The 13,987-nt window shown below is 36.6% G+C and overlaps 1 protein-coding gene across 1 annotated transcript; it reads left to right on the top strand.

The window, feature by feature from the left end:
• Window positions 1–174: 174 nt before the first annotated feature.
• Window positions 175–13,308, top strand: LOC577746 (CWF19-like protein 1). Its single transcript, XM_777959.4, has 14 exons — window positions 175–263; window positions 2,558–2,642; window positions 3,100–3,184; window positions 3,691–3,792; window positions 4,450–4,664; window positions 5,475–5,675; window positions 6,936–7,055; window positions 8,087–8,279; window positions 9,030–9,109; window positions 10,134–10,226; window positions 10,639–10,755; window positions 11,254–11,367; window positions 12,099–12,196; window positions 13,007–13,308. Exons 1-14 carry the CDS (start codon window positions 190–192, stop codon window positions 13,143–13,145), a joined length of 1,716 nt encoding a protein of 571 aa, XP_783052.4. The 5' UTR covers window positions 175–189; the 3' UTR covers window positions 13,146–13,308.
• The last annotated feature ends 679 nt before the right edge of the window (window positions 13,309–13,987 follow it).

Raw genomic sequence — 13,987 nt, 5'->3', positions numbered from 1 at the left:
TGACAGTTGTTCTATCACCACATCAATGGAATACGATTCTACTAGAAATTGCAGATTGACTAAAGAAATTTTGAAAAAGTTGTAAATGAAAACAATAATAGTACCGCGAAAACTTTGTTTAATTTGTATTTATTTGTATTTATCTTTACCTTATGACTGCTTGAAATGAGACTAGTTCTACCGTGCTGCATGCAAACTTTTTTTCTCGTCTTTGCACTAACTAGACTATATCTGATTATTATGACGCAATCACCCCTTAAAATGTAAGTATTTTTTAGTCATGATGTACTAGCATTAGTATAAATGTTAGAATGCAGTTATATATACCGTTTATTTTATCATTTTGCTGCTTTATATAAACCAATCTAAAGTTATGTAGTCCCAGACGTTGATATCGGTGTCACTGCCGACAAGACGAAGGAATGAATGAGGTACGTAGCGTACACACATAGGAGCATCACTATCCTGGCTGTGTAATAAAAGATGTGCTTTTGATTCTCAACATTTCAAACACCACTGTACAAAACTCAACTGATTTTACTCAAAGTCGGTACTTTAGTGACAATTAATGACACCTAAAAAGCAGTAAAATACATTTTTTTTCAAATTACTGAAGTGATGTTAAAAAGAATAATTTAAAAATTCAAATTGTATTGTAAGTCTAGACGGTCCTAGACCTCTAGCTCTAGTGTCAAAATTGCGGATCAGCCCAATAGGTCCTAATGTGTGCAGTCTATGCAATATTGTGTGGTGTGTATAGGTCTAATAATACCTGCCTCACAGCAAGTATGCAGTGCTTAAGGTCAATACGCATTAGCATTGACTCTCTTAGACCGAAAGCTTCAGTCTCTATAATCGTCGGTTGTTCCACTGAGACTACGTCTGGCTCCACTAGACCTCCGGTTATAGAGACAGAACGACTGCCTATGCCAGCCTGTGTTGAACTTATTCCGCTAGATTTTAGCCGCTAGGCCCCTCCCACAAACTTGCCACGGCCGTATTGTTATGCCCCCAAAATCCCCCAAAATGTCATTTTACCTCGTCTATATCCAATTTTAAATTAGGCCTAGGCTATAATACATCGGTTCCACTTACTAATTTGATGTAAATAATCCGTTTAATGGTCCCTTTTAAGGAAATTATGGGTCAAAATCGACATCCATGTTGAAAATCTTGCAAGCCGTGTTAAACTCTCGTTGCCGTCAATCTCATCCCTTCTAGTCTACGCCGAAGGCAAAATGATTATGAAGGAAAAAACTGTGATAACGCCATTACGAACGTGTAGATGGCGCACAGTTTTTCCTTCATTATCATTTTGCCTTCGGCGTAGACTAGAAGGGATGAGATTGACGGCAGCGAGAGTTTAACGGACGGCTTGCAAGATTTTCAACATGGATGTCGATTTTGACCCATAATTTCCTTAAAAGGGACCATTAAACGGATTATTTACATCAAATTAGTTAGTGGAACCGATGTATTATAGCCTAGGCCTAATTTAAAATTGGATATGGACGAGGTAAAATGACATTTTGGGGGATTTTGGGGGCATAACAATACGGCCGTGGCAAGTTTGTGGGAGGGGCCTAGCGGCTAAAATCTAGCGGAATAAGTTCAACACAGGCTGGCATAGGCAGTCGTTCAGTCTCTATAACCGGAGGTCTAGTGGAGCCAGACGTAGTCTCAGTGGAACAACCGACGGTACTATAGAGACTGAAGCTTTCGGTCTATGACTCTCTATGCTTTGCTGGAGTTAGCCTTAAGGGCTCTCTCGAAATGTTTTTTTAATGATATTATTCGAGAGAGCCTTAAACGGCTCCCATACCCCTGCACGGAGAGGCATGTAAACAAAACTCAAAAGTGGTCCAAAATCACACTTTCGCGCACCCGACCAATATTGGACAGTGGCTTTGATAAATTTTGTCGTAGTTTTGGTCTTAATTACCGCTTTAATTTCAAAATCGGATCTAAAAATAACAAAATAAGAGCAATTTTCTTACCAGACCGATACAGCTCAGCTCCCTTTTCACGTGTACCGTGTGAATTCACGATGTCTACACAATGGTGATGACCTCTGACTGGCACTTCCGTAATTGTGGGTAAATTGTGCTGCTTCCGTATAATGCGCTGTATGAGTGTTATTCAGCGCATTATACGGAAGCAGCACATTTACGAAGTGCTAGTCAGAGGTCATCACCATTGTGTAGACATACCAAGATCTGTTACATAGACCATATTCTTACTCGATGCTTCCAGTACGATGACTATGAGTAGAAAGTAGAAAAAAAAATAACATGAAGACAATGTTCGATCTACCGGTAGTGGTCTATTTTGTAAATGCAAATGTTTCACTTTCAGGAACATTTTGAAATTATTGTTGGGTTTTCTGACATTTTAGATTAAACTTAGGAATTCATGCTTCTTGTATTTGATAATCTTGTAACAGGTTGACTGTTCTGTTGCAGAATATCTGTATAAAAGACTTTGACAGTACATTTCAGCATAATTGTTTTGTCAGTTAATGTTTTCAACTATTCTTAAACTACCCTTATGATTACAGCCTTGCTTGTGGAGATGTCGAAGGAAGATTTTCACAGCTGTTTTCAAGAGTAAGAAATGTTGTGAAGAAAGCAGGTCCATTTGAGGTGAGTAGAAATATATGATTAACAGTTCCCGAAAGAAAATAGTTCTTGACTTCTTGTTTTATTTTGAACTCTAAATCAAGTAAAGTACCCAACATCAAGGCTCCCCCCCCCCCTGTGAAAAGACAACTTACTTAAATTCAGGGATAGGCCTTATTGATATTGTCTTAATTTTTTTTAAATTTGACAAAGGGTCTTCATTTGAGTTCTTCATTGTCTCTTCACCTTTTTCAAACTCAGTGATCAAGCAGAAAGTACCAGCATGTGCAGTATTTTATTTCTTCCTGCTTGTAATACATATATTTTATTAACCGCATATTATGTATGATTAGATTCATCAATGTTCAGTTACAGATAAAGATAAGAGTTGAAATTTATTGTGTCATGAGGTAGACAAAGAGATCAATGTTAGTTTCCTACCATACATCCATTCATTTCTCTTTATGACACCATAATATAGATGCTGCTATGTGTAGGTAACTTCTATGGTACAAGTGAGACTGCTCTGGCCGATTGGAAGATGCTTCAGTCGGGAGACCTCAAAGGTACGTTAGCTTGGACATGCCACTTAACCCATTGGATACTCAATTATCTAATTCCCATAGGCTTAAAACAGCGAACCCCAGGTTCCAGTAAGCAATGGTTTAATCAGTACCAAATTGCATCAATTTGTATGAACAGTGTGCTTATTTCATTGGAACTAGAGAATCAACCATTGAAATATGTTTCACCTTATATATTATTTCAAGTAGATTCTCAAGACATACACTCATGCACACATTGTAGGCTTTCCACCTGTGATTTGGGTACCTGCTCTTGATACACACTCTTGCGACAGCTATTCGATGGTCAGTTTCCTACACTGTTCAATTTTCTAACGTTGATCCTGGACCAAACATTATTATACCCAACCTAACCTTAGTCATTTTGACAAAATAAAAGCCTGGATCAATCCTCACCAGATCATATCGAAGAGCACTGTGACTTGATATGAGTCATATTGCTAATCTTGTTCATGTATGTTTATTTTGTTATTATTATTTTTACCCAGTGCCTCTACCAACCTACATACTGGGACCCAACCATCCAGACCATTCCATCTTCTTTGATAACAAGGAGGGAGGTGACGTATGTGAGAATCTCACTTATCTTGGTAAGAATGCATTGCAGAGTTAAATCAGTTTTTGGTGTTATCAGTGTCAATAATTAAAACAAGGGTCTTGATGGAATAAAGCTTGTTGTATATATGTGGTTTTGCGCGATTTCAAATACCTTCAATCATAGGTGCTTTGTGGAGATTAGCATTTTTGTTAACTTTTCAATATTCAAATTATTCAATTGTTTTACATTATATTTCTGATTACTCAACTAGTGTATAAAGGTTAGTATTGAAATACCTGAAAACCCTTACGTATCTAAAAAAATTAATTTAAGAACTTTACATTAATCTTGATCTAAGGAGACACGAACGAACAATCTGAAGAAAAAAAACATTGTATATTTTATCACTGTGTCTATTTTTGACATTTTTGTCTTATCTAACCATCCATCTGTCTTTCTCTGTTATCTCTTTCTTTCTCTATGTTTCTCTTTTTCTTCACTTGATGATTATCAGTGGCCAATTTGTTCACCCTTTGAAAACTGAGTTCATAAATATTTAGACTGAATCTCAATTGAAGCCATCTTCAATGGGTTAAATGACGATTCATTTCAATTCATGTAAACAAAAATTGAGTGGGAGTATTTGGGTTGAAATTTTATAAAACTGGGAAAAAACTGAGATAAAATATAAAAATTCTTCCCAATTCAGGTAACCGAGGTATTTACTCCACCGCATCAGGACTACAGATAGCATACTTAAGTGGAGTGGAGTCAGGAGGAGGAGCTGATGATGGATGTCACTTTAGCAGAGCAGATATTGATGCTCTAGGCCTGCCCCTCATCTCTAATAGCAAATTCAAAGGTGTAGATGTGCTTCTGACATCGCAATGGCCAGCTAATGTCACACAGTTTACTCGTGATGCAGTAAGTTCTCCCCAAGATCTACAATTACATGAGATAGATAAGTAAGCCAGTAGAAGAATGAAACTCATTATCTCCTCACAGTTGGCTACTCAGAAAGGTCAAATGAAAGAAGTAGTGATTTGATGTCTAGCGCAAGCATCCTGTTTTGCTGCCCCTTAAAATAGTGTCTTCTCACTATGAATATGACGGACAAAGAAAGAGGACAAAATATACAGCTCCTCATTCTACCTTCAACAATTGCTGTGGTAGACAAAGGAACATCCCTGTAAAAAACAGGTGTCACATGCATATTCACCTGTTCTACACGTTTTTACATAATAGCAGTGATTGTTGAGGGTAGAATGAGGAACTGTATATTTTGTCCTCTTTCTTTGTCCGTCATGTTCATAGTGTCTATAAAGTGTTTTCTTGTTAAATAACAGAGACAATTTTACAAATGTGGCTGCTTCTCTCCATAAATGCTAGCCATAAAATTATGTATACTTTTTCGGTGTACATTTTCAACCCTTTTAACCCTTACATGTATAAGCTGCCTTCTTGGGTATACCTTCAAGAGAAAGGGAAATGTCTTCATCCTTGTCCAAATATTGACAAGCTTTCATTTCCTAAACTCTCTTGTTCTTCTGACCCAAGGATTTTTCCACATTGGCAATCGTGAAATGTTACAATAAATGTATACAATTAATGTTTACAAATGTGTAACAGTTTCTGTCTTGTTTTAGTCATGCCAAATATATTCAATTAAAACATGGAATGACAGAGTACATCAAAATATGTATTGGTTTCTTTAATGTGTCTATTATGTAACAGGAAAGCATGAAACCTACACAAACATCCTCACTGATTGGTGACTTAGTGTTGGCCTTGAGACCTCGATACCACTTTGCCGGCTTGCAGGGTGCGTTCTATGAGAGGACACCTTATAGGAATCACAGGATGTTAGCAGAGAGCACCAAACACGTCACAAGATTCCTAGGGCTTGCCAAGGTTGGAAATCCTGACAAGAAAAAGGTACACTAGTTTGACATGTCTCAATTATTCTGTAGAAGTGGGCTATATATTCTGACAATATTACTGTACAGTATGCAGTAGAATTTCGAACCTGGCAGGAGACCAGGGGGGTGTCTCACAAAGATCCTAAGTCAAACTCAACTCTAAGTTGGACTTAAACTTTATGGAGAGCCATTTGTAGCCTTAAAATAAATTATATTCAAAAGCAAAAATTCAAGTACTTTTAGACTTTTCATAAATTCCACATCAAGAACATGGAACCTCCTTGATAATAGAAATATGAATGATTTGAATCAACATCTTATGCCTCATAAGAAAACTTTATATTTTTAAAAATGCTAACCGCTTTCCATAATTGTCAAGTCCAACTTTGAGATATCTCCAACTTAGGAGCTTTGTGAAACACCCCCCAGGGACAGGAGACAAGGAACGTAGTAAGGGCTTTTCACCCCTTTAAAGGTAAAGACCAGTTATGGTCATGCGATTGCATTGTGAAAGAAACGTTGTGGAATCGATCAGAAAAGGTTGATCATCTAGCATCTAGCATGTGCAAGGTTCTGGAATCATCAAAATGATAAGAAATTTGGCCCATTCTTCGTAAAGTTACAAGCACTATACACAGAAAGATGTATATGGGACTACCCTATATCTCTCACAGACCATGTGAGAAACAAATTTACCAAATATATGAATTAGTAGGCGGTTTCCCGGCAAATTTTTTATCATCATGTATTAGTTAAAACATATTCTTTCACATGATTGGTAATGAGAGCTTCCATTTCATTTTTTGAAATTGGGGCGTTTCTAATACTGGTCTTTACCTTTAATATGCGAAACATCCATCCTTATGCCAACCTATCCCACATTATATGTAGAATTACACAAGCCACAACAGCAATTCTACATAGAACAACAAACAAACTGCACAATCAAATGATTGCTTTCTCAGATCAGACGCAATGGAATGTTACCCGGAATGTATGGTTAGATTCTCTGTATTTTGTGTTGATATATCTGTTTATCTCTAGTTTGTGTAGTCCATCGATAGTGTGGATGAAGTGTATGAAGTTATTTCTGTTACCGTTTGATGGCACTTCAATGAGAATCCTTCCCTTGAATATAAGGAGGAGAGACACAAGGGTTACATTGATTAAGTTTGATTTTCTTTCCCCTCCGAGGATTTGAAAATAGTATTTCTTTGTGGCTTTTTCCATTTGGTACAGTAGTAATGATATCAGTATACTGATTTTCTCTTTGTAGTATCTGTATGCATTCAACATCACCCCCATGGGCAAGTTGAGTCAAGTGGAACTGATCAAACAGCCTGATGAAGTCACAGAGTGTCCCTTCACATGGTCAAAGAGAGAGGAACCAAAGGAGGTATTTAAAGGATCTCATGCCAATACTCTACTAAAATTTTAACCCGATGCTGGGCGTAAGTTTTGGAAATGAGTCTAGTTTTAACAAAGAATGTTTGTGTTTTCCCTTTGTTGAACATGATCCTTTATCCAGTGTCGGGTTTAACTGAATTAGTAGAATACAGTGTTCAGCAGATTATTGGTAGCATCATTTTACAGTCAATACCACACTAAATTATAATGCCTTAATGGGTGGCCCTGAATAAGTTTTTTTTTATAGGACATAATGGTTGTGATAAAATGCTCTTTTGCTCTACTTGATTATTGGGGAGTAAAGCTGATGAGAACATTCAGTTACATTTATCTTTTTTGTAAATAAGCTTCTCGTAGAGGTGTCGTGGTCGAGTGGATATGTCACTGGACTGTCGATCACAAGGTCCGCGGTTCGAGTCCTGCCGCGGCACTAATGTCCTTTGGCAAGACATTGATCTACATTTGCCACACTCAACCCAGGCGATGTAAATGGGTACCTGGCAGGAATTAATTCCTTGCAATGCTAGAGCGCCATATGGCAGCCGTGCTAAAGCCAGGGTAATAATCGGGAGCGCCAGAAGTGTCAAGTCTGACAGTCATGAGCACTATACAAGAACCCACTATTATTATTATTATTATTATTAATATTAAATATGAAAGCCCATTTTATGGGTCAGGTGAATTTTGTTTGAAATATATTTAAAGGATGATTGAAGAGAGAATAGATTTGCCATTCTGATCTAAAGGTGAGATTACCTATGAGCTCCTTTCAAATAAACGAGAAAATATAGTAATCATTTAGTAAATGTGTATACATGTATGATACATTTACAGGCAGAACTTGTTCATCTGAAATGAATATGTTTGCTATTTTACTTGATTTCTAAAAGAATGATAATGAGGAAAATCACAGCACATCTAGAAACGTCATTAAATTATTAAAAGTATTGGTAAGAAATGATTAGCTGTACCATTTTATAGTGTGGAGTCCTCTTTCACGATATCATTCTCTCCATCCAGACGGACCAGTTCTTCTTTTCAAAAGGAAATCCATATAAACAAGGTCAGAGAGGTCAGAAGAGACATGGTGGCAATAGATCAGATAATCAGAGGCAATATGACGGTCAAGGACAACATGATGGTCAGAGACAACATGACGGCCAGAGACAACATGATGGTCAGAGACAACATAAAATGCCAATAAAGAGTCATCGTGAGTCATGGTTTATGAAATATATACATGTATATAGTCTTAAAATGGTATAGAGGAAATGAATTAATCTATGTGAGGATAAGAATGCGTTTGTCCAGACTACCAGTAACTCATACATTTTAATTGTAGACCAGTTTGAAGGCTTTAATTGATATAGAGTTGAATCTTAAAGAAGTTTGTTCTTAGGGTCAAAGGCTGTTATGATGCATCAACAGAACACATTCTTATCAAATCCATAACTTTGATCAATACTACGTTTAAATTTGTCAAATACTTAGATAAAAAAATCAGGATTTCACCATAAGAAAAACAGGTTTTAAGAATATCATATTTTTTCAAATGGTTAATATTACTTTATTTGTTTACTGTCCAGGCAAGGGTTATTAGATATTAATTAGACACTATGAACATGACGGACAAAGAAAGCGGACAAAATATACAGTTCCTCATTCTACCCTCAACAATTGCTGTGGTAGACAAAGGAACATCCCTTCACTGCTATTATGTAAAAATGAGTAGGACAGGTGTCACATGCATATTCACCTGTTCTACACATTTTTACATAATAGCAGTGAAGGGATGTTCCTTTGTCTACCAAAACAATTGTTGAGGGTAGAATGATGAACTGTATATTTTGTCCGCTTTCTTTGTCCGCCATATTTAAAGTGAGAGCTTTGTAATCCATTTCTTTTTTTACTTATCGTAACAAGTCAATAATGTGTTCACATTGTTTTTATTTCTCTCTTGCAGCTCAGCCTACAGGTCCATGCTGGTTCTGTTTAGGAAGTCCAAAGGTTGAGAAGCATCTGGTTGCTAGCATCGGTACATCGGTGAGGCCTGCTAATGAACTGAACTGATTATAAAACAATTGCACTGATGTAGAAAGACATCAAATTGATCAGTTGTATCACTCCTAAAACTAGCTTTTTGAATTTGAGAGTTAGTTGTTCCTTTTATGACTTTCTGAAAGGTGGATTTGTATTTGTTAATGTTTCAAATACAGTCAAACCTGTCTACAGCAACCACCCAAGGGAAACACAAAAAGTGGCCTTTGTAGACAGATGGTCTTTGTAGACAGGATCCTTTAGTACATGATTCAATGAGAAACCATTTTCAAGGGAAACAACAAATATGGCCTTTGTAGACAGGTGGTCTTTGTAGACAGGTGGTCACTAAAGCAGGTTTGACTGTACAATTGACTGCACTCTTTGTACATCAGGGCCAAGAAGTATGGTGTTATTAGAAAGCTGACTGAGTTTGGTTATTGCATTTTGAATTATTTATAGTTTAAAGAAATATTATATCATCTACAATTTTCAGTGGAACGAAGGATAAAAATGATACAAGAGACCCAGGTGTTCTCTATTTATTACTAGCATACTTTTGTATTGCTAAATAATTGAATAATTGCCCTTCTATTAAGAAATTACCATTTAAATGCTTCATTCACATTTGTTATACTAGTTTGTTGGAAAATGTTAAACTGTCTTTGTAATTCCTTGATTGTAATGATGAAAACTGTTCCAATAGTAGGGGACCTCCCTTTTCTTGTAGATCCTGTTTGTGAACTTATAATTTAAGTTCAAGTTTAAGTTTTATTTTAATTCAAATCCATAAAAACACAGTTTATGAAAGTATAAAATACAGCTAATATACAATATGGAAAACAGAGAACACTCACAAAATGGAAACATGTTTACAAATATACCAGAATTATAAACAGTTTATCAATAGAAATGAATTGGGGTAACTGTAAATATTCATCTTATTAATCATCTTATTAATGAATTGGGGTATTACTGCAGATAATCATGTTATTAATTTTCACTTGTGTTTTCTTTCTCTTCCATGCAGTGTTACTTGGCTTTGGCAAAGGGAGGACTTGTTCCTGATCACACTTTGATTCTCCCTGTTGGGCACTACCAGTCCATGTTAGATCTCACTGAGGTGAAATTGTATTTCTATATTAGTTTTTTTTTTCTTTCTTCATCCACACACAATTTTCCAAAGATTGAAAAATTTAATGATGACATTTTGAAGAGCCCATTGAATGATGATGATGATGATGATGACATAGAGAAGATGACGATGACGGTGTTGACGGCGATGACAACAACGACAATGCTGATGATGGGGATGGTGATGGTGATGATGACGATGATGATGATGATGAATACTAATGATGCTATAGAACTCATATCCACATGCAAAATTCTCATGGCACTCAAATATTTTTAGAGCTCTAGCCAAGGGTGCTCACAGTAGTTCCTGTAGTTTACTTTGTGATTTGATGGTATCTGTTACAAGTATGCCTCATTCATAATAGTTCTAATATTCATTCTAATTATGTCTTTTACAGGAAGTACAAACAGAACTAGATCAATTCAAGTCAGCCTTGAGGAAGTACTACCTATCCAAAGGGAAGACATGTGTCATCTATGAAAGGAATTTCAGAACACAACATCTGCAGCTTCAGGTATGATCAAGTGGGGAAATAAATTTGTCTTTCATGTGTCATGCTGTGTAGAATTGCTGATGAAATGGAAAGAGGATACTTGATCACCAGTATTAAATTGTCACATCTTAACTACCCTCCCCCCCCCCAAACAAAAAAAAGGGAGAATCGTTATTGCCAAGCTAAGTCAACCAGTTGAAAGCAAGCCACATTCCTTATTTGATATTTACATAAAAGAATGTGTTGACTTTTAAACACGGTTCTAACCTATTGCATAGTATTACCAGTATACTTAATTGTTGTCAAGTATCACATCTGACAAAATATTTGAAAAAATAAACAGTTGAATTTTTATCCAAAATATATGTTTGAACTATCTGAAGATTTGGTCTATGAAACAAATATACATGTATATCAACAATACATTGCTAAACATCAAGCCAATCATATTTAATGACGTCTTATTTTGTGTGAGGGAATGTTATCTTACCGTAGTTTGTTTTTATAATCGTCATACAGGTCATTCCAGTAGACAAATCCAAGGCAGATGACATCAAAGAGGTTTTCTTTAGGGTAGCAGAGGAGCACAAACTAGACTTAGCTGAGATACCCCAGCATACAGACCTCAAACAGGTACCTAGAGGGATTATACAGTGAAACCTGTACATAACGACCACTCAACATGAAAAGTGGTCTTTATAGGCAGGTAGTCTTTATGTACAGGTTTCATTGAGAAACCATATTCAAGGGAAACAAAAATGTGGTCTTTATAGACAGATGGTATTTCTATACAGGTGGCCGCTATATCAGGTTTGAATGTAGCATTACAAGCACAATCCAGTCATACTCTTCTATACATGATAACATTAATAACCACAACCATGGATATAAAGCTGATATTGTGTTAAAGATAAAGGTGAGTTCTGGTAAAAAATAGAAAATGAATTCTCAGAGGATCAAACGAAACTTACACAGAATGTTCAAGATTACAAATGAATGTCATTTGCTGAAAAATGTTGGTAGAAAATGTTTACTGGCTGAGTAATGAGCATAGAAAGATAAGGAAATCAAGGTTAGTAGACCCAACACCATTTGTGTAGTTCCATATACATCTTTCTGTGTACAGTGCTTGTTACTTTACCAAGACTGGGCCAAATTTATTATGATTTTGACGACTTTTGATACACCAATACTTACATGCTACGTGATCAACTTTTTCTGATCCATTCCACACCTTTTCTTTCACAATGCAATAGGATGACCAGAACTCAAGTTTATCTTTAATGTGTGAAACAAGTCTTTGTCTTTCAGATATGTATGGACCAACTGTGCTTTATTGTTATCATTAATGTTTTTCATTGCAGATATTATCTGTTGGGTCACCTTACTTCTATGCAGAGCTGAATGATGGTGAGAAGATCCTGCACAAAATCAAGAAGTTCTTTCCTCTACAGTTTGGCAGGTAGAGTTATATATTTGTATTTATTTTAGTTATAGTATTCTACTAAACCAGGTTAGTTTTTGTCACTGGGATTAGTCAAACCTTTAAGGGGGTGTAGCATGGCAAATACTGGTCAACGCGATCTATGACTTCTTTTGGACAACTGCACATAAACGAATGGACTTGATTAACGGTCAGCGCCCGTTAGCCTTCGCGGAAAGACCGAAGTTCTCCTCATGGTTCAGTTTCAAGTATGTTGCACGCATGTGAATACTGCGGTCGCGTCGTCCGTAATTGTATTATACCCGTTTGGCCCCCGAGTCAGGCCATGGGAAAGACACATAGTCTCGTCATTCTTTACCCCCTTTAAGATATGTTTGATAACTTGTAAAACACAACTCAAAACAAGACAAAACATTACAAAACTAGAGGCCTAGCTCCCTTGTTGCTTTAAATCAGCAATTTTCTTGTCCTGTTCTGCAATGATCAACAGTGAAGTGGGTTATGATGCTATTTATGATATATTTTTGCATGGTGACGTACTTGATTTTTCCAGAATACTATCCAAATAATTGCCTTGAACATTTGATGCTTACTGGAAACCAGTTACTGTGTAAAATTTATGAAATCACATGTACACCATTATAAACATTGTCATCATTTTGTATACCATGGTTCCAATTTATAGTTCATAACTTCGTCATTATTTCATTCATGTATGGATGACTGCGTCATTACACAAGAAAATTAAAGGAACAGGAAAGTCTGATGCACATTATTATTGTCAATAATCTTAGTAATTTTGTTTACCGGTACTATCTTTTGTTTTAGGGAGGTTATGGCTGCAGCAGAATTACTGGACCTGCCAGAGAGGGTGAACTGGAAGAATTGTAGCACCAGTAAGGAAGAGGAGGGTCAATTAGTCTCAACATTCAGAGACCAGTTTGAGCCATTTGACTTCAATCTGTGAGACACCCCTATGATGTTTCAAGGATTCTATGTGGTCCTGAAGTTGAGGATTTTTCATCTGTTCAGTGATCAATGATGCCAGTTTTCAGGCTTTGCCCTGATTTTCAGCCCTGGAAACCCCAAACAATTCAGGCCTTATAACATACTACATGTATAGGGATCTAACATACCGTACAATGGTCATGCGATTGCATTGTGAAAGAAACATTGTGGGATCGCTCAGAAAAGGTTGATCATCTAACATATAAGTATTGGTGTGTACTGCAAGGTTCTGGAATCATCAGAATGATAAGAAATTGGCACAGTCTTGGTAAAGTTACAAGCACTGTATTCGGAAAGATGTATGTGGTACTACACAAACATGTGGCGTAAAAATCTGTCCCGATTGTTATGTTTTAACACGCCATATTTAGAATATTAAGGCATTTGAAGAGCTATGCGTTCCAGGAAACATTTTTAATCTGATGTTCTTCCACACTTGCATAATAACAATGATGCTGACAAATTATTTGTCACCTCTTCCCAGAACTCAACCTTCTCTTTAAATCGAATAGTATCCCCAACTGATGAAGCAAGTATCGGTACACCCGAGGAATACCAGTCAACTACAAGACAAATTGCACATGCTCTCAGAATGAGTTCTGAATGAACTTTACACATATTTTGATAGGTGAATGGACCGTGGTCATGCCATATCCAAACTTGTATGGGCCATTAACCAGCCGACTCCTGAATTCTCTCATTGCCATAGGGTTTACATAGGGGTCACCCGGTTCCAGCAGGCAATGAGTTAACACAATATATACTGCCTGTCACTCTGTTGTTCATACAATCACCCATTAC

This window comes from Strongylocentrotus purpuratus, unplaced genomic scaffold, assembly GCF_000002235.5.
Source record: "Strongylocentrotus purpuratus isolate Spur 01 unplaced genomic scaffold, Spur_5.0 spur5_scaffold_6, whole genome shotgun sequence".
In the NCBI taxonomy this organism is placed as follows: Eukaryota; Metazoa; Echinodermata; class Echinoidea; order Camarodonta; family Strongylocentrotidae; genus Strongylocentrotus; species Strongylocentrotus purpuratus.
Note: the sequence above shows the minus strand (reverse complement) of the source record. Positions and strands in the feature narration are given on the sequence as shown.

Coding starts and splice junctions, on each gene's coding strand:
- LOC577746 (XM_777959.4), top strand. CDS start 190: ATGCAAACTTTTTTTCTCGTCTTTGCACTAACTAGACTATATCTGATT. Junction 5,676..6,935: donor GAAATCCTGACAAGAAAAAG/GTACACTAGTTT, acceptor TTCTCTTTGTAG/TATCTGTATGCATTCAACAT. Junction 10,756..11,253: donor CACAACATCTGCAGCTTCAG/GTATGATCAAGT, acceptor ATCGTCATACAG/GTCATTCCAGTAGACAAATC.